The 26,187-nt window shown below is 34.3% G+C and overlaps 2 protein-coding genes across 4 annotated transcripts in view; one reads left to right on the top strand and one right to left on the bottom strand.

The window, feature by feature from the left end:
• Positions 1-26,187, bottom strand: part of LOC111514388 (very long chain fatty acid elongase AAEL008004) — a 201,237-nt gene that overhangs the window by 146,387 nt on the left and 28,663 nt on the right. The gene's annotated exons all lie outside the window — the stretch shown is intronic.
• LOC141481176 (uncharacterized) lies at positions 17,726-25,208 on the top strand. 2 transcript variants are annotated; one of them, XM_074172310.1, is made up of 4 exons: positions 17,726-18,252; positions 21,227-21,426; positions 21,778-21,996; positions 22,941-25,208. In XM_074172310.1, the coding sequence occupies exons 1-4, from the start codon at positions 17,931-17,933 to the stop codon at positions 25,080-25,082; spliced, it is 2,883 nt and encodes a 960-aa protein (XP_074028411.1). In that variant the 5' UTR covers positions 17,726-17,930; the 3' UTR covers positions 25,083-25,208. The 2 variants fall into 2 exon arrangements, with proteins under 2 accessions (XP_074028411.1, XP_074028412.1); XM_074172311.1 differs by lacking the exon at positions 17,726-18,252 and adding an exon at positions 18,432-18,608.

Here is a 26,187-nt window from a genome sequence, read left to right as displayed (position 1 = left end):
CACCAGGCAATTTTCTCACTTTTGTACGAACTTTATTCAGAAATAAACGCTGGTGATGTAGCCGCAGCAGTTTTTCTTGACCTTTCTAAGGCCTTTGATTGCGTTAATCATGACATACTCCTTAGGAAACTGGACCGGTATGGTTGCAGAGGAACTTCTCACAAATGGTTTGAATCTTACCTTTCAGGACGTGAACAAATGGTTAGAACAACTGAAGTCTCAGAGAGGAGGGTAATCAAAACTGGGGTGCCTCAGGGTTCCGTGTTGGGTCCCATTTTGTTTTTATTGTATGTTAATGATTTGACAACAATTAATATATCAGGCAGCTTCACGCTATTTGCGGATGACACCACTATTTTATGGAGAGAGAAGAACTCATTTGAATTGCATAGAAAAATATCTTCTGACTTGCAAAAAATAAAATCGTGGTGTGACGCTAATATGTTATCCTTGAATGTCTCAAAATCCAATGTGATATCATTTAAATGCTCGCTTGATGAACTTCACATGGGTAAGGGTATCTTACAAAACAAATCAAATACTAAATTCTTGGGTGTATTTATTGATAATAAGCTCAAATTTGAAGAACACGTTAGACATCTTGGGAGTAAGTTATCCTCCGGTTGTTATGCAGTGAGAGTGGTTTCAAAGGAACTGAACTTCAGTATTGCGAAAATCGCCTACTATTCTTTAATTGACGCCCATCTTCGATATGGCATACCATTTTGGGGAGCATGTAGTCCAACCCTTTTGTCTTCTGTTCTGGTACTACAGAAAAGAGCTATTAGATGCCTTTGTAATGTTAAACCCAGAGATTCATGTAGAGAACTCTTTAAAACCAATAAAATATTAACTGTGATAGCAGCGTTCATCTTAGAGACGGTGTGCTTAGTGTTCGTAAATAAATCAAAATTCACTTCAGTAACCACTCCATATTCGACTCGAAGTAGTGAGTTTACTTTTAGGCTCCCTATCCCCACCTCAAGTTTAGTAAAAGATTCGATAATTTATAATGGAGCCAAATTATATAATCATCTGCCAGTTGACATAAGGTCTACTACTAACTTATCTATCAGGGTTTTTAGAAGGACCGTAAAAAATTCCTTGTAGATAGACCGTATTACAGCTTACAGGAATATTTTAATGACTCCTTTTAAAAGTTTTGCTTTGATGTGCATATTGAATGAAAGATCTATTTACCGGCATATTTTATTGTAGATTGTATTAGTTATTTTGACATTTGACATTTGACGTTAAGTTATCGAAGTATTTGATAATTTATAGTTTTATTTTATAAGGTGTTGTAATTGAATATATGTATCTTGCTTTGTCAACAAGTTTTTCTTATGACAATAAAGCATATTTATTATTATTATTATTATTATTATTATTAAAGATGGTGAGGTTAACTAAAAATATTTATATATCGATATTTATTTATCGATAGTTATAAATTTATGACTAATTCGTTGGAGAAGTTGGGTGCTAACTTGACCTCTGATCAATATTTGGAGATGCATAAACATTTCCCACAAATTGAGAAATTCAATTTGATGAGACAGAAAGGTGTATTTCCATATAGTTTTGTTGAAGACATGGACAAATTGAATTATCCATCACTTCCAACAAAAAATCAGTTTTATGACAAACTCAGTTGTGAACATATATCAGAAAATGATTTTGATAGGGCTAGAAATGTATGGAATTTATTCGAGTGTCAGAATTTGGGTGAATACTCTGATTTGTATTAGAAGTCGGATGTATTGCTATTATGTGATATTTTTGAAAACTTTCGCACCACAAGTTTGGAGATTTATAACTTAGATCCAGCACATTATTACACTGCACCTGGATTATCTTGGGATGCTATGTTTTTTTAAAACAGATTTTTAATGAACCTTCCACATTCATTACATATTTAGATGCAACAAATCTATATGGTCAGAGCATGTCACAACCTCTACCAACAAGTGAATTTACATGGTTGACACCTGATGAAATTCTTAACCTTGATGTGATGAATGTGAGTGCTGATAGTCCGTATGGGTATGTGTTTGAAGTGGACATTCATTATCCACAAGAGTTGCATGGTGAACTTTCTGATCTTCCATTTTTAGTTGAAAAATTAATACCACCTCGTACACAATCGAAAATTCCCAAATTAATTCCAAATTTTAATGATAAAAGAAAATATATTGTTCATTATAGAAACCTACAGCAAGCCATCAAAAATGGTTTGATTGTAATGAATACACATAGAGTATTGAAATTCAAACAATCACGTTGGATGAAACCCTATATAGATCTTAATACTGAAATGCGTAATAGGTCTAACAACAAATTTGTTAAAGATTTCTATAAACTAATGAATAATGCGGTATATGGAAAGACAATGGAGAATGTAGATAACAGAATTGATGTTAGACTCGTTACACATTGGGAAAATATAAAGAAAAATATAGGCGCCAGCACTCTCATTTCCAGACCAAATTTCAAAAATTGTTCAATTTTCACAGAAAATTTCGTTGCCATTCAATTGGGTAAAGTTAATGTCCATTATGATAAACCATTATATTTGGGATTTTCTATATTAGAATTATCAAAAACAATGATGTACGACTTTTTCTATAGATGCATCAAACAACACTTTGGTGAAAATGTCTCTTTACTGTACCCAGATACTGACTCACTCATTTTTAAAGTAAATACAGAAAATTTTTATGAATTCATGAAAACTAACATAAGTAGGTTTGATACATCCAATTACAGTATAGTTAACCAATTCAATATTCCAGTAACAAGTTCAATCTTGGGTAACTTCAAAGACGAATTTCCGAATGATCCAATCATGAGCTTTTATGGTACAGGTGCAAAAGTGTATTATGTGAAATATGGTGATGGTGAATTTAAGAAAGCTAAAGGGGTGAAACGATCGGTTATAAAGAATGAATTGACATGTGAAGATTGCCAAAAAATCGTGGAACATGGTGGTATGATATTCAGAAAGATGAATTCATTTAGAAGCGTGTTGCATGATATGTATACTGAATTGAAGAATGAAGTTGCATTATCATATCACGACGATAAACGATTTATCATTCCGAATACTACCCACACTCTTCCTTGGGGTCATAATGATTTCGAATTTTATCAAAACGATCCGAATGATAACATTCGGTGAATAACTTATATTATTCAAGAATCACAAACTCAGGAGAGTCCACTGGATCAACTGATAAATTTATTGTCTGCCGAGATCAATAATTGAAATTCCATTCAATTCCGGAGAATCCAATATTGATATTCTTGTATGTATTCATGAATAAAACTGTGTTGTGATATTAATGTATTGTGTATGTATATGTATTACTTTGATGTATATAAAAATGAAAAAAAAAATTGTTTTATTTATATTTTCCTAACCAATTACTGCAAAGTATATAGCATAATGTAAATGAAAGAAATATCAGTTTGAGAAGAATCATCGTAGCGCGCCAGGGCGGGCCGGGGCGGTGGCCCTAACGAGCCACATCCCCCCGTTACCACCCACTTTTCAGAGACCCCGCCCACTGCCCAGAAGCCACGCCCACCACCCCACCCTCAACTCCCAACACTTGCGCATGCACGCCCCCACCCCACATAGCGCATGCGCACCCCCGCTACAGTCCCACCATTCGCGCATTCATGCCTATACCCCGACGAGAGCGCTCCTCAACATTCAGTACGACGACTCAAGTCAACGTTAGCAGTCCAGTCCACTCCAGCGCAGTCCAGTGCAGTGAAGAAGCAGAATTTTGAGTAAGTTACCAATATTTTTTTTTATATCAACTAACTTTGTATTATTTTACATTTTCAGACTGGCATCCAACACACAGGAAATCAATAATGCTGTGGCATCGATCATGCCGGTGGTCAAGGAGAAGGCAGCAACGTCGATGGGTAGGGGGGGCGCTCTCTCAGCCCCGAGTTATTCCAAGCAGACAGGGTTGTGAAGAAGGTCATTCAACAACCTACAGCAACTTCGAGTGGTAAGGGCCGATCTCTCAGCCCTGACTTATTCGAGGAGGAGGACAGGGTTGTCAAGAAGGTCTGTCGACAACCTGCAGCTAGGTCTAGTCGTATTGAAAAGTATACAGTTGCTTATAATAAGACTACTCCTTATGCAGGTAGTTGGACGACCGCTCGTAAGAGCTTGAGACCCTCCACGCCACCCGCAGCAGTAGTGGAAAAACCGAGGGCGCCTTCTCCAGAGGACCCCATCATTTTGATCACCGTTGGCGGTGCCGCTTTCGCCGCTGCCAGCAACACCGGCGAATCCTGAAGTGTTGGTGCCACAAGTGCTAGTGCGACAGCCTATCGGAGAGGATAGTGAACGGTTGAAAACTTTCCTACAGTGGTGTAGAGAAGCAGAACAAGCTTCCCGATCTAGCGAGGCCGCGTTGGTTACCATGAATCGACAAATGGCTGAAATGGTTAACCGACGGAGACAATTAGAAAAAGAAATGACCGAAATAGATCGGAATTATGCATCTCTGCAGGAAAGGTGTAAAGCAGAGACCTCTTCGATAGAGCGGTACAAAAAATTAGTGACAATTATGGACACTTTTTTCGTAGATTCAGTGTAAATATAAGATTAGTTTTAGGTTAGTTGGGAATATTTAATTATGGTTGTTTTAAGTTTGAATTTGTAATTGTAGGAAAAAAATAAATAAAAAAAAGAAATGAAATAAAGGGTGTACATTGTTTTGGTTTGGTACATATTGAACAATGCGATGGTTGGAGCATTTTTCTTCACTTCGTCTTATTATTATTTTCTTTTTTTATTTATTCCAATTCCAAGCTCTTCTAGACACATACCTCACATCAATTTTTGTGTTCTCTTATCACTTGTGAATGATTTTTTGCGAAGAAAATAAAAAAAGACATGTTTCACAATGAAATCAATAAGTATAATTCATATTGTATTTTATCCATTCAATTATCTCTTTCATTGAATATAGCTTATGTCATTTTGCAATTCATTCCCACTCAATCCCCTCTCCTCCCCCACTCCCTTTCAAAAGTATAAAAGTAGGAATTATCTGTTGAAATATTCAGTTGATCAGCCACCTCCAATATGCAACCTGACTCAACTAGCGAACCATACAGCCTCCAGGAGCATCAGACGCCTTACTATGCGTCGATCCAGCAGCGTGTCGTTCACTCAACGACGACACCTCATAGGATGGAGCACGACAATGACATACCATCGGATTATCGATTGCAGGTGCAATTTGTTACCGACAGTGATGAAGCGGACCTATCAGACAACAAATATCCGGACCCTAACGATTGGCGGGGTTCTGAATGGGATTCTGATAATGATAACCTACTGTCGGGAGATAGCGATGATGATGACGCTGACGATGAGTCCGAGGAATTCGAGGATAGACCATAACCATCCCCAATCCTCATCGAAGATAGTCCTCCACCATCCCCCATTCTGATTGATGATGAAGTCCTCAATTCGGATGACGATATGTCATCACTCAGAGTTTCATGAAGATCGTCATTCTTGGTGTTTTCGAATTTCAAACACTGAATTGTTTTACATTTACACTTCACCCCTCCATTTTATTTTTTTCATTATAAATATAGCATCAATCCCAGTTCTACATCATTCGTCCACAATTTCGAGTACAGGACCCATCCAGGTACATGAAATAGATTCAACGTCCGATAATTTCAGTACAACCTTCGCTCAATTTCTGCAACGCATCTATGATCTTCCTGATGATTTCCCTAAACGTATAGAACAAGGTATGCAAGAGGAAGTAGATGCAGAGTTTGAGATGGCTGTTGACGACTTAGACAATCTAGATGATTATGCGGACGATGTCATCAGTATATCATCTGATTCAGATGATTATGAGGACGACATCATTAGTATATCATCTGATTCCGATGATTATGAGGACATCATTAGTATATCATCTAATTCAGATGATTCAGATGATGACACCATCATTATTGTTTCTGATGATGATGAGGAGCGTTAGTCCATACCATTGCATGGATTAATAAAACAAACAGCCCTTTTCAGGGCTACAATTGGAGACTGAAACAAAAACAGCTCTTTTCTGAGTTATCATTATACCTTCAAACAGAAACAGGTCCATACCATTGTTACCATTAGGTTAACATTATAGTCTCAAACAAAATGCAAATAAAAGTACCATCATCTCACTCTGTAGTACTCATCATTATATGCATATATATATTCAATGATTGACAAATTGCCAACTTCAACTTTCAGTTAAAGTAGTACTCATCATATGCACAGATATTCAATGACTAGCAAATTCCAAACTTTGACTTTTCAGTCAAAGAAGTAATTTGTCATATAATGCACAGATACTCAAAGGCTAACAAATTTCCAACATAGACTTTTTAATAGTCAAAGTAGTCATTTGTCACATAATCTATGAATACTACTGCAACTACTGTTTGTGTGAATAATGTAGCCCTGAAAAGAGCTGGTTTTTTTTGACCAATAGGTCCACGGTTATTCTGTCAGAGGTTTGACATTATTGCATATTATGCATGCTGACACTCTCGTGAAATTTGTCAGCGGTCTCTCACATACCTCATACCAATACTGACCCAGCTGCATCATAGAGACTGTATCATGGATGTTTACATGTTGATACCAGCCGCCGTTATTATTCCGTATCGAGTAAAATTGAAAACAACCCCAATATAACTTTTTGATGTTGCCATCAATCATTCGGATATGCACATGCGCGTCCATCACGCAATATAAATCCATGGGATCTTCTAACGTGTCGGTGATGTTGAGCATTTGGAGACCGATTCTCAAAGCACTATCTACTTCAGATGAATCAGCTACAACCCCTTCATCATCGCCTTCACCATCCATGACCAACTCATCGACCATGTCATCATCTTCATCGCTCTCAGCCTCAATTTCAACTTCGTTGACTTCAAGATCAATCTCCACTTCATCGACTCCAACACCTTCTTCAAGTATCACTTCCTCTAGCGGAATGTTGACATCCTCATCATCTGTCTCTTCTATCCAATTATTTGTATCAATAGCAGATATTCTGTTTAATGCAGCAACTATTTTTTGAGTATTCATCTTGACGTTTTCTCACAGTTGCAGAGTGAATGAATGAACTCTAGGTTTGCAAGTCGACTTATATAGGTAGTGATGCGACTCCCACTTGACTCGTTTAGAGTGGAAGAGTAGGAGAAGTTATCCCACTATACTTTCACATGATGTTGATTTGTATAAATAGAGATCGTAGGTATAGGAGAGAGCATTCAGAGTTTCTGTAAGTCATCTCTTAATATTTCTAATCGAATAAGTAAAATGCCGTTTCCAAAAGAGTGGAATGAAAAACCAAAAGTGTGTGTCTACCCAATGATGATTGCAGGGGCTATTGTGTGCTACTTTTGTCAAATAAGTAGACCTAAGGATTCAATCAATCCATGTACTGGTATGTGTAGTGATTGCGTGTTGCGGATTCAACTATCGCCTCCTTCTCATCCACCGAAGCGAACAAAATCGGATTATCGTCAACAACAGTTACAGTGTCTGAAGTGTTCCGAACCTATAATATTTAACAATATAGGTATCTGTAGAAATATTTGTGGTACCTGTGCTGCCGTTCCAGCTCCACTGCAACGTTGTTTGCGTTGTGATACATATTCCATGAATTGTTGGAATCATGTCTGCAATGCATGTAGAAGTACTTGGGATCTGTGTGAGAAGGTTGGTCAACTCTACCCCAATAGGAGAATCCATTTTTTCCAATGTTGGTGTTTGACGCATGAGCAACAACTATTGAGGAATAGAGTCAAAGAACGTTCCACATCCACAGAGACATATTAACATTTTTCATTTTATATTTTTTATTATCGTTATTGTCCTCTATTATTAATGAATATATATATATATATATATATATATATATATATATATATATTTTCTAACATTTAAAAATACATGCATGCAACACAAAGTTTTCCTCTTAAATGACAAAGATTGTTACATGCGTGAATAGTTTGGTGAGAGAGCGCATGTGCCAGTTGATGAAAGAGCGCATGCGCTAGTTTATTTTCTTCTTTAAATGGTGAGGTCTCAGTAACATCATCACCTTTCCTATCCACATTCTATTGCTATCACATATCATTCCTCAGACCTTAATAATCATGAGCTCTATGCCGCTATTGATTGCTGAAGATGGTTCACCACTTGTTGATATCGATCAGACTGATTTTCAAAATATTCCAGTATTACATTTATCGAGTCAAGATTCGATAAATGATTTTGATATTAACGACTTCGTTAACTTTGCAGATGTACCAGAACCAAATGAGCAAATTGTTATTGAAAATCCAATCGTTTCGCAATTATCATCACTCAAACACTCTTCATCTACCCTTCCTCTTGGTGTTGATAAGAAATCTAGAACAATCAAGAGGAAGGTTACTAAGGCATCTTCATCGATTGTCACTGACTTTAAAGAAAAGAAAGAATCCAAAAAGTGTTGTGCGACAGAAAAAACCCGCAACGAAAAGTGACAGATCGAAAAGGAAGCCAAAAGGTACTCCTAAAGAAATGAAGAGTGATTTGAAAGCTGAACCGCTATCTTCTTTCAGTCCCCTCCATCGGTTTGGGGAAATGAAAAGGAAAGCAAAATGCCGTCTTGTAAAGGCACAGATGACTATTGCTGAACTTGAAAAGAGTGAGCGAGCTATTAATGCTAATAATGAAACTCTTGAAGCATTAGATGCCAAGATTGCATTAGCGAAGGTTGAATTGGCTAGAATGTCTAAAGATGCTGATGAACTCCGTTCAAAAATTGTTAAAGATAATCAATTCAATGAACGTTCGAGAATGCAAGCTCGGGCAGAGCTTGAGGAGTCGACTCAACTTTATGAGACGGCATTATCAGTGAGAGATAATTGGCGAAAAGAGTTGGAGAGTGCATTTCAAAGTGACGGCGATTAGTTTTGAAAATGATAATGAGGAATGATATGTGATAACAAAAGAATGTGAATAGAAAAGGTGATGAATTTCACCTTCAAACAAACGTAGAAAAGGTGATGATGTTACTGATACCTCACCTTTTATAGAAGAAAATAAACTAGCGCATGCGCTCTTTCATCAAATGGCACATGCGCTCTTTCACTAAACTATTCACGCATGTAACAATCTTTGTAATTTAAGAGGAACATAATACATAATACAAAAAAACTAAAAATATATATATTTATTAATAATAGAGGACAATAACGATAATGAAAATAAAAAAATGTTAATATGTCTCTGTTGATGTGGAACGTTCTTTCACTCTCCTCCTCAATATTTGTTGTTCATGTGTCGGACACCAACATTGAAAAAAATGAATTCTCCTATTGGGGTACAGTTGACCAACCTTCTCACATAAATCCCAAGTACTTCTACAAGTAGTGCATACATGATTCCAGCAATTCATATAATATGTATCACTACGCAAACATCGTTGCAGCGGAGCTGGAACGGCAGCACAGGTACCACAAATATTTCTACAAATACCTATATTATTCAATATTATAGGTTCGGAACACTTCAGGCACTGTAACTGTTGTGGACGATAATCTGATTTTGTTCGCTTCGGTGGATGAGATGGAGGCGATAGTTGAATCCGCGACACACAATCACTACACATACCAGTACATGGATTAATTGCTTCCTTTGGTCTACCTATTTAGCAAAAGTTGCACACAATAGTCCCTGCAATCATCATTGGGTAGACGCACTTTTGGTTTTTCATTCCACTCTTTTGGAAACGGAATTTTACTAATTCGAATAGAAATATTGAGGCGAAATAGGTTACTAATGCATCTTCATCGATTGTCATTGACTTCAAAGAAAAGGAACAATCCAAAAGTGTTTTGCGACAGAAAAAACCCACAACGAAAAGTGACAGGTCGAAGAGGAAGCCTGAAGGTGCACCTAAAGAAATGAAGGGTGATTTGAAAGCTGTATCGCTATCTTTTTTCAGTCCACTACATCGGTTTGGAGAAATGAAGAAGGCAAAATGCCGCCTTGTGAAGGCACAGATGGCTATTGCTGAACTTGAAAGGAGTGAGCGAGCTATTAATGTTAATAAACTCTTCAAGCATTAGATGCCAAGATTGCATTAACGAAGGTTGAATTGGCTAAAATGTGTAAAGATGCAGATGAACTCCGTTCAAAAATTGTTAAAGATAATCAATTCAATGAACGTTCGAGAATGCAAGCTCGGGCAGAGCTTGAGGAGTCGACTCAACTTTATGAGACGGCATTATCAGTGAGAGATAATTGGCGAAAAGAGTTGGAGAGTGCATTTCAAAGTGACGGCGATTAGTTTTGGAAATAATAATGTGTTCTCAATATCGTGAGTTGAAAAATATAAGCGGGAATGGAGTATACAATTAATTTGGTTTGGTATACACAGAACGTTGCGAATGGCTGGGGCAACATTTACCGCTGCAATATTTTTCAATTCACATACTTATGACAGTCTTACTCGACGAGAATCTGGATGAAATCCAACTCTGGATTCGTCTGTAAACAAAACTGTGGCCCAATCATTTGCATCCCAGTTTTGATGTTCTTGACACCACTCTAATCTTCTACCGCGATTGCCTCTAGACAAAGGTGGACATCTAAGTGGCCTTCTGTTGTGGAGATCTGCTTCATGCAGTCGATTTCTGACAGTATCACGACCAATGGTTACCTGGTGCGTCTACTGCAACACGTTAACCAACTCAGGTGCTGTGATTGTCGGTTGTCTTCTTGCGGTTAAGACCAAAAATCGGGTCTTGAACTGCAGTTGTAGCGCGTCCTCGCCCTGGATGTTGTTCGGCTGGACTGCCAGTTTCACGGAAACGCCGCCACAATCGACTGATAACACTTTGGGAGACCCCAAACGAAGAGCAACATCATTTTGTCGCATGCCACCTTGAAGAAGCCCTACAACTCTATTCATCTCAGCCAATGGTAAGTGATGGCGTTTTTGCAGGTAACTGCAAATATATATATATATATATATATATATATATATATATATATATATATATATATATATGCAACAGTAGCGCGGTGTTCCATATCTCTATTTAGGAAACAGATAAATTACTATAATAATACTTTATTGGTCGAGCTCGAGAAAATAAAAATATTGGCGATCACACAGGGTGCTCAATTTTTTCTGGACGGATACCACTGTGTTTTTTTAAATGGCAAACTATATTTTTATCACCTTTTCTGTTTCTACATAAAAAATTAAAAACACTTTACATATATATATATATATATATATATATATATATATATATATAGATATATATATATATATATATACATATATATACATATTTCCCTAAAGCGATCTAAAAAAAAATTATTGCCATTTTTAAAAATATCCCTAGACTTTTCCGATGTATATATATATATATATATATATATATATATATATATATATATATATCTACTTCGAAAATATTGACGGTTTTCGAGATGACAGGTTTTTTTTTTCAATATTCGTCAATATCTGAAATTATAAATTGTATCTGTAGATACAATTTTTATTGACTTATAATCCATGCGGTGTCATTCCTTACCTTAGAGACATGTTCACTCAAAGCACACCTCTCCGGGTGCTATCTCTTGTGTGTGATTCTATTCTTTAGTATTCTGGATGTTTGTCCTATATATTCTATAGTAAACTACATCCGAACAGTTTGTATAGGGAGTTTTATCTTTTACACACACAAACACAAATAAATAAAATATTTTTACGAATATTTTACTATGCGATTTCATAATAATAAAAGTTCAATATTTTTATTTCGAACATGTTGGGTTCTGCTAAATGTATGCAATATCGTTCTATCGACGTACTAGTTTTGTATCGCGAAGTAATAACCAATTTCCTCTGTACGAATAATAAGCAATACCTGTATTGGTAAACTTGACCTGATACATATTTTTTTGCTGACTTGGATGTAGGGTAAAAGTGTTTTCCTGGGATTATACACACGATTATTCTTTACATAACTGATCGGTGAACATACTGGGTATAGTTATTCGTTATTGATTGGGATAAGATTGCCTGATAGTGGATCGCAAAACGAATACAATGAACAGTAATTCAGAAGAGGTATCTTTTAAGAGATCTGCTGTTATTTATGATCTATTTTTGGGTCTTCGACTTTTAGGATTGATCGAGTGTTATTGAGAAACCATAATATCTATAAGTTTAAATGTTCGTTGCAGTTTAACGATAGATAATATTATCATTTTTCATTGACATTTTGCTATGGTATGTAAAGAAATAAAAATTAACTGGTACAAACATTATCAATGATGGGTAGCATTGGAAACTCTGTCGTTTTTGGGTCTTCGACTTTTAGGATTGGTCGAGTATTATTGAGAAACCATAATATCTATAAGTTTAAATATTCGTTGCAGTTTAACGATACATAATATTTTCATTTTTCATTGACATTTTGCTATCGTATGTAAAGAAATAAAAATTAACTGATACAAACATTATCAATGATGGGTAACATTAGAAACTGACGTTGATTAATCCTGATGAAACTACAGGTCATATGGTGTGTTCTCGATTCAATATTTTTGTTTCGCAATAAACATCTGAAAAATAGTTTGTAGGTATACAGGTTTCAAATTCGATCCTCACCATTGGGATCTCGGAAACTATGAGAGATACGAAGATGGTTGAATTGGGGAAATGTTGCGAATTTACCTGACTAACAATATGCCGTTGAGAAATTTCTGAAATTCCTAGTATATCAGGAGATGTCCGGAAAAAACCGAAATTTCGGAAAATGATTTTTATTTTTGTCTGGCTTTATTTTTCGAAGGAATCGATAGAAATAAATTGCCCCTCCACAATGCCACTTTTCTCATCTACATAATGGTGTTTTCAGATTTGCTATCCGAAGTTTCGTTCTCCGGCCACCATCATCAACTTTACTGTTTCTTTTCTAATGTGCGCTACATTAGATTCTTTCTGTTTTGAATAGAACCCGATTTCAGCTTTTCAATGGTGTATCATAAGTTATCGTTTTTTTTTCGAAAAATTGGAGATATTGAAAAAAATTCATTCTTATCATAATAGGCTTTGACTTTGATGTTCCTAAATTATTTGACTTTTGATTTATAACACTCAATGACATTTTGTTATTGTACAAGTCATTGAATTTTTCGCGAAAAATGGATATCACGAATGAAGAAAAAAATGATACAAATTAATTACAAATACGATAGAAACAGTGCTAGGACATCTTAAATGTATTTAAACTTGTATCACGAAAGACGACAACCACATCGAACTATGTTCAAGTAATTGAATCAAAATCTCACCAAGTTTGGTTCGTTTGAAAAAATACGGAGACATAATTAACAATCAAAATTTGATAAATGAGTTGTGTATGAGGTAAATTAGACATTGTTCCCTTTTCAATGAAAATAGAACTTTGAACAAATAACAATAATTAACTAAAATGTAAAGACAAAATTAAATCATAGCAAATGCCCAAAATGCTGGCCTTGTCCATGATAACACAACTGTGGCCTTATCCGAATATTATTCACTGCACAATTAATTTCCTCCTCCTCAATCTTCCGAACTCTTTAACAATGCTGTGTTGAAGGTTCTCAATATTGTGATATTCCCTCTGACCATAAACTCAATTTTTCAGTGCAGGTACCCCATAAGAATGTATCCATAACATTCAAGTCTGGAGACCTTGCTGGCCACCTCATCGGCCAATTAATCCCTATCCATTTATCACCAAACATTTCATTCAGGTAACTAAATTCTCATCTGGTAGTATGTCGTGGAGCACTATCATGTTGAAATCAGATGTTGTTATAGTTAGCCAAAGGTAGTCTTCGAAAATCGACATTAAAAACTGATGATAGTTTTCTCCATTCAGAATTCCGTCTAATTAATTAGGACCCATTCTATCTTTGTGAATTCCTGCCCACATGTTAATTTTGAATCGCACTTGAGGTCGAATTTCTCGAAACAAAATTCTACTCGCCTTTCGGGATCACCTGGATGCAATTTTTGAGATATGTGTATTTTGTAATACTTTAAACCGCTTTTTGAGATATCTCGAAACACTTGAATGACAAATATTCATTTCGGACGAAATTTGACGTGTAGATTTCCCCGGGTTCATGTTTATATTCAAATTATTAATTTTTATTGAAAATGACACAATGTCTAACTTACCTCATACATACGTCATTTATCAAATTTTCTTTAGTTTTTGGTCCATTCTGTCTCCATATTTTTTCCTCGGCTTTTCAAATGAACCAAACTCGGTGAGATTCTGATCTAATAACTTGAACATAGTTCGATGTGGTTGTCGTCTTTCGGAATACAAGTTTAAATACATTTCCGATGTCCTAACACTGTTTCTATCGTACTTGTAAAAAATGTGTATCATATCTCTTTTTCCTTCATTCGTGAAAGACATTTTTCGCCAAAAATTCAATGACTTGTACAATAACAAAATGTTATTATGAGTGTAACAAATTAAAATTTAAATTCAAAAACATTAAAGTCAAAGCCTATTATAATAAGAATAATTTTTTTCAATATCTCCAACTTTTCGAAAAAAAATGATAACTTATTATACATCATTGAAAAGGAAAAATTTGGTAATATTCAAAACAGAAAGATTCCAATGTAGCGCCCATAAGAACAAATACAGTTGATGATGGTGGTCGGAAGATGAAACGTCGGGCTTACAAATCTGAAAACACCATTATGTATCAGGAAAAACTGTCAATGTGGAAGTGCAATTTATTTTCGAAACCTTGGAAAATTAAAGCCAGAAAAAAATTAAAACCATTGTTTTAGATTTCAATTTTTTCCTTATATCTTCGGATATATACGGAATTTCAGAACTTTCTCAACGGCATATTGTTAGTCAGGTAAATGCGCAACTTTGCCTCTATTTAACCATCTTGGTATCTCTCATAGTTTCCGAGATCCCAATGGTGAGGATAGAATTTGAAACACCTTGTATGAATTCCATTTTTAGCAAATGGCTGCTAAAATGCTTCAAAAATTATATTATGGATGATTCGTTTGTTTATGAATGTTAATGAAACTCATATGAAACTTCTGATAATATTCATTATCATATTTCAATTATCATTCTCATATTTTAAAGATGTTCATATCATAAAATTGTAATGAGCCCCAAATAGTTATACGCCCTATTTTTACTTAAACTGTTACTGATATCATATCTTATTATATGTATTACTACTAGTTGAAGGAACATTTGATAAAGAAAATGTGTATTGCCAGAAACATGACATATTTTCAATTAAAATATTACACCTAGGTTATTCTTTCCATAATCATGCTGAATGCAATACCTGTATTGCAACAAATAAATGACACCAAAAGCGAAACGGACTGAATATCTTGAGTATCTTCAAGACACATTCGTTAAAAAAAAAATGTAAAAACAAGTCGATTTTCAATTTAAGGGGACATCTTTCTATCATAAACTTGAGTGTCATACATCCTTCGCTGCCCCTTGGTGACAATCATATGAATTTAATTGGGGTAAGTACTAATTGCGCGACACATTTAAAAAGTTATTTGTTAAGGAATTCATCAATGTGACTATTCTCTATGTAACTTTTCATTTTGGCGCCCTCTTGCGGGAAAATAATTATTCTGTATTTCAAATTACTTCATTTGAAACATATCATGAACAAGCCATAAAAGATAACAATAATTTGAATAATGTACATTTCTGGGGTAATTTTTGACATTGTTCCCTATAAAATTACCTATTTAATGATATGTCACACAGTACTTTTCCTATTGAAATTTTAAGTTAAATAGTCACTAAGAGGCAGGGAGGAGGTATGATAGTTGAAGTAATGATTGAGAGATGTATCTTTTAAATTGAAAATTGATCTATTTTTGCATTTTTGTCCCAACAGATGCATCTTAAAGATATTCAATCTGTTTCGTTTTCAGTGTCGCATACTGTAATGGTCATGCTAATTACGCTATTCTCTCACACATGAACAATATCAAGATTTGTGTTAGTCCTATTATATATATATATATATATATATATATATATATATATATATATATATATATATATATATATATATATATATAATCTAGAAAGGTTAATGCAGTCAAGCTGCTGGAAAATAATTCCATGAAAATCAAAAAATAAATAGATAAGTACTCTTTGATCATTCCCATATTGATTTCAATTTAAGAGCCACCGGTATACAGCTGTTTCAGCCTATTGGGCATCGTCAGTACCGGGCAGGCGGTCCTCGATTGAAGACAAAATGAGAAAAAACCAAGAAAGTACTTGATAAAAATAGCTGCGTAAACGCAAGCGAAACATAAGTGGAACCACCTATTGGTGTGACACCCAAGTCAACTTGCCAAGTTTTTATGTCAGTGTTGGTGGTTTGACCAATCAACCGCTTGCGTTTACGCAGCTATTTTTATCAAGTACTTTCTTGGTTTTTTCTCATTTTGTCTTCAATCGAGGACCGCCTGCCCGGTACTGACGATGCCCAATAGGCTGAAACAGCTGTATACCGGTGGCTCTTAAATTGAAATCAATATGGGAATGATCAAAGAGTACTTATCTATTTATTTTTTGATTTTCATGGAATTATTTTCCAGCAGCTTGACTGCATTAACCTTTCTAGATTTCATATCATTTCTAGAAACATGTGGATTCGTTTTCCGATGGCATTTCAGGTTAGCTTCCCAAATTTCTGCTACCGCAGTTGTCGGTTGATTGGTCAAACCACCAACACTGACATAAAAACTTGGCAAGTTGACTTGGGTGTCACACCAATAGGTGGTTCCACTTATATTTCGCTTGCGTTTACGCAGCTATTTTTATCAAGTACTTTCTTGGTTTTTTCTCATTTTGTCTTCAATCGAGGACCGCCTGCCCGGTACTAACGATGCCCAATAGGCTGAAACAGCTGTATACCGGTGGCTCTTAAATTGAAATCAATATGGGAATGATCAAAGAGTACTTATCTATTTATTTTATATATATATATATATATATATATATATATATATATATATATATATATATATAATAGGTGTAGTAGGTAATGAATATTACTGGAGTTTTTTCCCAACACCAAATAGTTATTTTTAACACCTCGACATGTGTTTCGATCACCAAGTGATCATCCTCAAAGAGAAAGATTAAAACTGTTTAAATCTTTCTCTTGATGATCGAAACACGTGTCGAGGTGTTAAAAAACTACAGTAATATTCATATATGTATGTATATATATATATATATATATATATATATATATATATATATATATATATATATATAAAAACTATTGGATAGTGGGGATAGTGGGCAATAGTTTTTATTCTTAACTAGTCAGCAACGACTACCCTTCCTCTATATATATATATATATATATATATATATATATATATATATATATATATTTATTGATGAAACTAATTTTCCTTTATTTTGAGTATATGAAATATATATATATATATATATATATATATATATATATATATATACATCCCGCTATTCTTTTTGCGTCCATACATTGTATATTTACATATGATCCAGCGTCCTCCACCTTTCTACGTCCGTATACGGGCGCCGAAAGGTTTTTCTGTTATGGTGTCGTCATAATATCAATAAAGCGAGTGCACGAAAAAGTATTCAGTAATAGTTAATCTGGTGATTCATATTTTCGCGCCATAAATTGTCGGAAACCCCGAGTTTGGTCTGAATGATGGTTACGTCAGGACGCAAAAAAGGTTGTTGAATGTACAGCCAGTTCCCGAAAGTGGTTCATGTCTTTCTTCGCTAGGGGGTGTTCGCGTCGACACAAGTATATCTTGTTGTATATTTTTGCGACATGTCGCAGACGATTGAAACTCCGCAAATCTGACAACATTGTATATTCCGTGTATTCTATGGGAATGTTCAAAATTCATGAGAATTGGGTAGTTGTTCGTTCCGTGACAAATGATATGTGTTGTGTTGTGTTGTTCAATATGGAAAATTTGAGAGCAATGAATTCCAGTGCACGGTCCAGCAGAATACTCCAAATGTGCCTTAATTCTGGAACTGAGTCTATAAAATTACCAGAGAAAAATAATATTCTTCCTGAAGGTAAGAAATGAGTGTTAGATAATAGTAATGAGTTTGGTGTTTCCTTACAATTTGTGTACTTTTCATATTACAGTGCATATTATGAGTGCAATAGGTGAATGACGATAAATTGTTTCGAATATTACCTCGGAATGAAAAAACATTTTGAATGTCAATTTTTTTCTACAAGAGATCACAGCGCGAGTTCTCGGCAAGAACGATGTCATGGGCTTTTGCACTGCTCACACTGCACTGCTACCTCTGTAATCTGTTAGTAACGATTTTCAAAATAATTGCATTTCTTCAAACAGTTTTGTTCGACTAAAATTTCAAGAGATATTTTTTTCCACAAATAATCGATTTTGTTAGTGATCAAGGTACAAGCACTTGCATGCTGCAGCCTTTAAGATTAGAATTTTACGATATTTAGAGTGACCTAATTTGATGAGTTTTTCCACTACTTGACTCAAGAATACACTGTGTCCGAGATAAGAATAAACAGCATGGGGATATCGGAAACGGTAAGTGATATGGGGTTGATTGAATTAGAGAAAAGTAGCGCATTTATGTGCCTAATAATATTTCATTTGGGAAATTTTAATATTTCGAGTGATTTCGGAGATATCCGAGAAAAACCAAAATTTGTGAATTTCGTTTTTTTTTTTTCAAATTCAAAACAAATAGCACTTTGCCATGAACACTTTTTAGGCAGAACGTAAGCAGAATTTTTCTGTGACGTTTCGTCTTGTAGAAAACATCATCAACTAAACCAAAGTATAGCCTGTATTGTACTCCATCGTGGATACAGCAATGTATTACATAATATGATTTCATGACCATTTCTCACGCCAAATGAGGAGTGATTACTTAATCTGCTTTTCCTCAATTTTAGATAGTAGTTACGCGCTGGAAAAAATGTCATATTTTGATACTCGAAGTAAATTGATTAGTCTTATTCAAAATAAAATTTAACTTACCACTTGCAGGAATTTTTGCGTTGCTGAATATAAAGATGAGTCGCAATTTCAAAAGTTTACTTTATGAAATGTAATTGTAATGTAATAATTAGGAGCTCTTATGTATTACAAAAAAATAAACAGAAATTCATAACAAGGGTTCAAATAACCCGTCGTTATTTTCTGAGCACAAGTACGCTCGTCTCACAGACGAATTTAAAGCTTGAGTTTACATATTGGGGACAATATTGTTAAAGGCCGCAGTAACCAATCTTAGCAAATCTTCTTCATTTTGAAAATTATGACAGAACATTTGATTTTTGGTATATCTCCGAAGAAAAAAGTCTAGTGGGGTTAGGTCGGGGGACATTGCAGGCCATTGTGTCACTATGAGTACAAATTCACTGTCCTGGGCAGTTCAAATAATCACAAGCAATTCTAGCGTTATGTGCTTAATCACCACCTTGTTGAAACCAGCAGCTGTGAGTAACCCCTAAAGGCAAATTATGTAAGCGTCTTCCAAATCCTTCACTAACAAATTCATGTTCCGCTCTTTTGTTGAATCGTTTTGGTAGATGAAAGGCCCAATTACATTCGTACCGAGATTCTCAACCCACATGGTAAAATCGAAACGCTTATTAAAAATGCCATTGTTGGTGAATTAGGTAGGTAGCGAGATGTAAAATTAGGAACGTCAATATGTCAACAATTCTACCAAACAACAGTATTATTATGACAATATAACATTGAGTGTCACTTTTCCCAGCGCATACTATTTAAAATTGAAGAAAAGCAGGTTAAGTAATCACTTTTCATTTTGCGCGAAAAATGGTCATGAAATCATATTGTGTGATATGTTGCTACATTCAAAATGAAAAATGGAGTCGTATACAGGGTATACTTTAGGTTAGGCCCATATGAAAATATAAAGTTGATGATGTTTTCTACAAGACGAAACGTCGAAGAAAAATTCTGCTTATGTTATCGTGGAGTCCTCAAAAAGTGGTCTTGACAAAGTGCTATTTGTTTTACATTTCTTCCGGAAATAAATCTAGGAGAAAATAAAAACGAAATTCTCAAATTTTGGCTATTCTCGGATATCTCCGAAACTACTCATAATATTGACACTTCCTGAATGGCATATTATTAGGCACATAAATGCGCCACTTTCCTTTAATTCAATCGACACCGTAATACTTACCGTTTCTAATATCCCCATGCTGTTCATTTTTATTTGTATAACTGGGTTAGTGATAGTACAGATCCCCTTTTTTTGATTTAGATGGAAAACCTGATTTTTCTCACTATATAGCAATTTTTAGTGTAGACGAAAATTTTCAATTTTATAGATATAATTGAAGAAGATCAAGAATTAGTTTTTCTACTAAGTACCATAATGATACGGAAATATCTGACTCAAAAGTTAATATATTTTCTCATTATCTCAGAAATGGATATTAATTCTTTCAGTTATGCTAATTTCCGTTATTTTGAAGAGATTCACAAGAAATATGCTTCAAATTTTCTTCACAACTGTTGTATAAACAAAAATTAATACCACTCTCAAGAATTTTATTAATTACTATGTGAGTTAATTTTGTTCATATTTTTCATGTTGAAAATCGCCAACAAATTTCCAACACATTTTTTTGCTGATCTTTATTAGTTTCTAAGTCAAATGTAGCTAAACCATGCTTTCAATTTTCTCTTCAAACAAAATTAAAATTTTCGAACTGTTTCAATCTCATTTTGAAACATGAAAATTTTTCGAATATTATTTTTTTTAAAGTAGTTTGTCGCTTGTCTAGCTGTACTTTCCGTCAATACTATTTTTCATTAAATAAAATGAAAACTAAAAATAAGTTCAGATCTTTTTTTACTTAGTCCTGAGTAACTTCTCAAGATTTGTTATTTCAAATGTTTAAAAAAAAGTGTATTCCATTTTATTTGTTCGGCTTCAGGCGATTTTGATATTAATATTAACATTTTCGAAGAAGATAATCGAATTTATATAAATTTTATTTTCTAATTTTTTCTAGGTTTTCCTGCATGTTCCAGTACTATACAAGATACACAAATTTTATCAATTCCATTGAAAATACATTCAGAAAATAACTCCGTAAAGAGTTGTTTGTTTTCATCTGACAGTGATGATGACCCAACTTATCTACCAGATTCTGATTACGACTGTGATGAAAATGAAACCATGGGATGTCGGACTGAAAATTATGCATTTCGAGTGAGTAAAATGAATAGTCCAAAATCTCTTTGTTTTATTCAAAATTCTGACAAACAATCCATTTCAACTCAAAAAACTCAGTTTAATAATCCAAATTCTCCAATTCATATGAACTACGAGCAACGATACATATTTATTTTAATTAGTCAAATGGGCTGAGTGCATTTAATTGCTGGAAAAGTTAGCCTAGCCTTCAACTAATTTATGAAATCTATGCATTAAGAGAAATAATTCGGATAAATTTTTCATAAGGTTGAGTGAAATTATTCCTTCTGGTATTTGATATTCACTTTTTCTCTTTAGGCCGAATGTCACTTATCACAATCTTCTATCAAATTGTTTTTTATTCAGGCAGCTGTCGGAAGTCATCCTAATTCATCATTCAAGAATAGAATGTGTAACGTAGACCTATCACATCATGAGTCTTCTGAAGATTTTTACATACCAGAATGCAAAAAAATAGTCATAATATCCAACAAAATCATTAAAAATTCTGATACACCAGAACACAGCCAGATTGCCGAGCAAAATATATTGCAACCAGTTTCCATGTTGGTCAGTGACGAAACGGTAAGAATAATATGTTCTGTGTTGATAATATTATTGATAATAGGGTGTTATTGATGATGGGTCAAAATGGGTGTTTCCGTTAACCAGCTGTTATCGTCTTACAACAACACTCGAGGTCGAAACTTATGCTAACTGAGGTTCACCAATGTCTTACCTCTTAAAGCATGAGTAGGACGCATCAACCAACTGAATACCGTTGGAACATATGGAGTTGAATTCAATAAAAAACGGGGAAACGTGAAAGCGCAATGTAAAGCATGGTTTGAAATTTCCGCCAAGAAACAGAGGCTATAGTCTACAAGGCAAGTGATCAAGGGTCAAGTTTTTTAAATCTCATTATTAAAGGATTCAAGTTGACAAGTATATACTCCTTCCCAAACATACACACACCACATGATCGCAAAGACATTAATCATAATGTGTTACCATTCTTTTTTTATTTTTTCATTAAAACCTAATCTTTAATTAGTCAATGATATAAAACTAAACTTTTCGTTTAAACTTCCTAACCATATTATCTCCTAATAAGGACGGTAAGTAGAAATTGAACTGCAAAGAAATAGTATTACATCTACATATGGAATCTATTGAAAACTTTCTTTGAAAGAGTATTTACTCTAAACTATAGAAGAACTGTTTGATGTATAAATTCAGTCGAATAGTTGGTTAGCGTTAGTGCTAACTTCTACTATTATGAATGCGGAAATGATCCCTACTCTGGAACGAAGGGTGTTTGATACATATCTTCTATTCCATGCTACGAATTGCATATTATAACGAAAAACGTCGCTAATTTTTTGCTTGTACATGCTTTACTTTTGAGGGTTTGTATGGAGATCACAGTTGGTTGACGAAAAAACACAGTTTTAGCTAACCTTAAAAATTGGACAACGAAAGTCTTAAATTCATTCAGTTCAAATTTCAGTGCAATCATTTTGTTACAGAATGCAGATGGTGACGAAAATATCATTTCAAGTACAACAAATGAACACGTTGAATTGGTAAATGAAGCAGGTATCAGTAAAACACAAAAAAATTCCAGAACAACAATTTATAAAAGTATTCGTAATCCAGATTTTTGCTTTTTTTGCGAAACGGAAGTAAAAAATTTCGCAAGACACATTCAACGCAATCATGGTGGGGAAACAGAAGTACAAAATATTTTAGCTTTACCACCTAAATCCATCGAAAGAAAACGCGCTACTGCTTGTCTGAGAAAAAAAGGGAACTTCATTCAGAATTCAACGACTTTTTCAAAACCAGTACATAAGAGCCTGCTCAAAGACTCTGAAGAAAATTACATTCCTTGTCCCTTCTGTTTGGGATTTTATTCTCGTAAACTCTTATGGAAACATAAGAAAATTTGCTCTCTCAATGAAAATCCCCCTTCGGGAAAATCCAGTGCGGGACAAAATTTGGTGCTACGTGTTAATCAGACTAATTTAGACTTGAAAACTAAAGTATTTCCACGAATGATAGCAGACAAAGTTTCTCTAATTGCCAGAAAGGATTCCCTCATATGTGCCTTTGGATCTAGATACCTAAACACACACAGAGAATTTCATCAAATTAATGTTTGTTCAAGAAAAATGAGGGAATTGGCAAAAGTTTTGATGGAATCCGAAAAATTGAATTCCTCCATAAAAAATTTATTTGATCTCCTTCAGCCACAATACTTCGATCTCGTGGTTCAGAGCGTGAAGATTATTGCCAAATATGATCCGCAAAAAGAAGAGTTCAAATCACCTACTTTTGCTATGAATATTAGTAGGTCCTTGAAGGACTGTTGCGATATAGCAATTTTGCATATTATAAAACGGAAACATAATTATTTGAACTTGACTGCCTCTGAAGCTGAAGCACATGTTGGACTATTTAAAAAATTATTAGAAACTACATGGAAACATGAAATTTCGACTAAAGCAGGAAATGACCTAAACACGAAGACTTGGAATAAAATAACTCTGGTTCCCTTGGCAGCAGACTTAAAGTTGTTTAGGGACTATTTGATAGAAAAGGGAACGAAGGCAGCACAAAACCTGAAACAAAATATTAAAAACTTTAAATCTTTCAAAATATTAATGGAGACTATATTTTGCAGATTACTTCTTTTGAACAGAAGGAGAGTTGGAGAACTGCAAAGAATAAAACTGGCAACCTATATGTACACAGAAAAAAGTAATAATAAAAATTATGAGGAATTCGCCGATGCCGTAACCCCAGCAGAGAAATTATTATTGAAAAATTTCAAAAGGGTTGTTACTAGAGGAAAAAGGGGTAGAGGAGTTCCAGTTCTTTTCAGTACAAATGTACAGGACCATATGAAATTGTTACTTCAGGCACGATCTGAATTTGTTAATGAATCTAATTTATTTTTATTTGCTAATCCTGCATCAAAAGAGCAGCCTTTAATAGGATACAAAGTCATTCAGAAGCATGCGCGATTGTGTGGCGCGGTGAATCCGGAAGCATTAACCTCAACAAAGTTGAGAAAACATTTGGCTACTTTAACTCAAGTTTTCAATATGACTCAAAATGATATAGAGCAGTTAGCTACATTTATGGGTCATACAATAGATGTACATAAGCAGGTGTATCGTCTTCCTGATGATGTATATCAGACTGCAAAAATTGCCAAGTTGTTGATGCTAATGGAAAGAGGGGAAGCAGGAAACTACAAAGGAAAAACTTTAGATGAAATAGATTTGAAGATGGATGATGACATTCTGGAAGAAGAAGATGCAGAAAATTATGACATGAAAAATAATTTGGAAATTACTGAGGGCATAAATGATTCAGCCAATACTCTAGACGAAGACATTGAGGCATCGCAACAAAATATAAGAGAATCAATTCCCACAGTGAACAAAAATGCAAATAATTTCAAAAAGCGATTGCTAGTACCTTGGACAAATCAACAAAAAAAAGTTGTTACAAAATTCTTTCAGAATCACATCAATATGAAGAAACCTCCCAGACGACACGAATGTGAAAATCTGATAAGCAAATATCCTGAATTGCTGGAAAATAAGTCTTGGGCAAAAATCAAAGTATTCATCCAAAATGTATACAAAAAGAATATTTAATTTGGACTTTTACTTTTTTGTTTTGATGTTTTAGTCAATATTGATGTCAATGAATAAAGTTTCTTTTACTTTTTTGTTTTGATGTTTTAGTCAATATTGATGTAAATAAATAAAGTTTCTTTTTGATTTTTCAGTTTACTGATATAAAGTCTCCTGTCACACCATATCTCTTTTTTTATTCTCTTCATTTGATTGGCATTGCATCATGTTGTAATGATATCTCATTACATTCACCATGAATCTATCGATTCGTGGTGAATGTTGCTAGTTCGGACTTCCACTGTCTAATATGGTGTTAACAGGTTCGAAATCAATGCTGTTGGGAAACAAATTTATTGTAGCATGAAAATTAAAATAAATCAATTACGGGTTGTACAAAAGCTAAGATATCAATTACAATTAACAATAAAACGTGATAATAAAAACAAACAAAAAACAGAAAAAAAATCACAGTAAAAAATAAGAAAAATTTATAAATCTATGAAAATAAGCTAAAAATTGAAAGATTTCGAACCAACTTACTTCAAACCAAGTTACTTTGGGTGATGACGTCAACACCCGAAGACGATTGTGGATACTAACAATCGAAACGTCGTCAAATGACTTGGTTTGAAATCTTTTAATTTTTCCTTTTTAATTTTCAGATTATTGTGTCTATATATTTTTTTTATCTTATTTTTTCACTGTGAATGGAATGGAAGTCCCAACTAGCAACATTCAAGAACTTTTTACGTCCATACTGTATACAATCAGTGTTCCAGAGGTACAAATCAAATCAGCACCACTTCTGTATGCATATACTGGTATTCTGGATATATACCCCTTCCACTCTATTCTCCTTGACTAGAAGTGGCAACACTGCAGGACGCAGAAATGATTACAGATTGAAAAATAAAATACTTGAGGACGCAAAAAAGGTTGATTAATATGTCGGAATTTGAAATATACAAGGAAGCCGAATCGGTTTCATCATGTACGGATTCAGAAATGGTGGTATGATATAAATATGTGGTAAACTCTTTTAATTTTGAAGTTAGTTTAATATACTTTGTAGCTATCTGTTGAAAAAAGCCTGAACTTCACATCTATCATTACAGAATCCTGT

This window comes from Leptinotarsa decemlineata, unplaced genomic scaffold (assembly GCF_025532065.1).
Source record: "Leptinotarsa decemlineata unplaced genomic scaffold, Ldec_3_MD MMD2_tig00000090_RagTag_RagTag, whole genome shotgun sequence".
NCBI lineage: Eukaryota > Metazoa > Arthropoda > Insecta > Coleoptera > Chrysomelidae > Leptinotarsa > Leptinotarsa decemlineata.
The sequence above is the reverse complement of the archived record's forward strand: the minus strand, read 5'-3'. Positions and strand labels throughout refer to the sequence as shown.

Bases quoted from the DNA above. Each gene is read 5' to 3' on its own strand.
- LOC141481176 (XM_074172310.1), top strand. From the start codon at position 17,931: ATGTCTTTCTTCGCTAGGGGGTGTTCGCGTCGACACAAGTATATCTTG. The intron at 18,253-21,226 runs GTAAGAAATGAG...AATTTTTTCTAG, and splicing joins AAATAATATTCTTCCTGAAG to GTTTTCCTGCATGTTCCAGT. The intron at 21,427-21,777 runs GTGAGTAAAATG...TTTTTTATTCAG, and splicing joins CTGAAAATTATGCATTTCGA to GCAGCTGTCGGAAGTCATCC.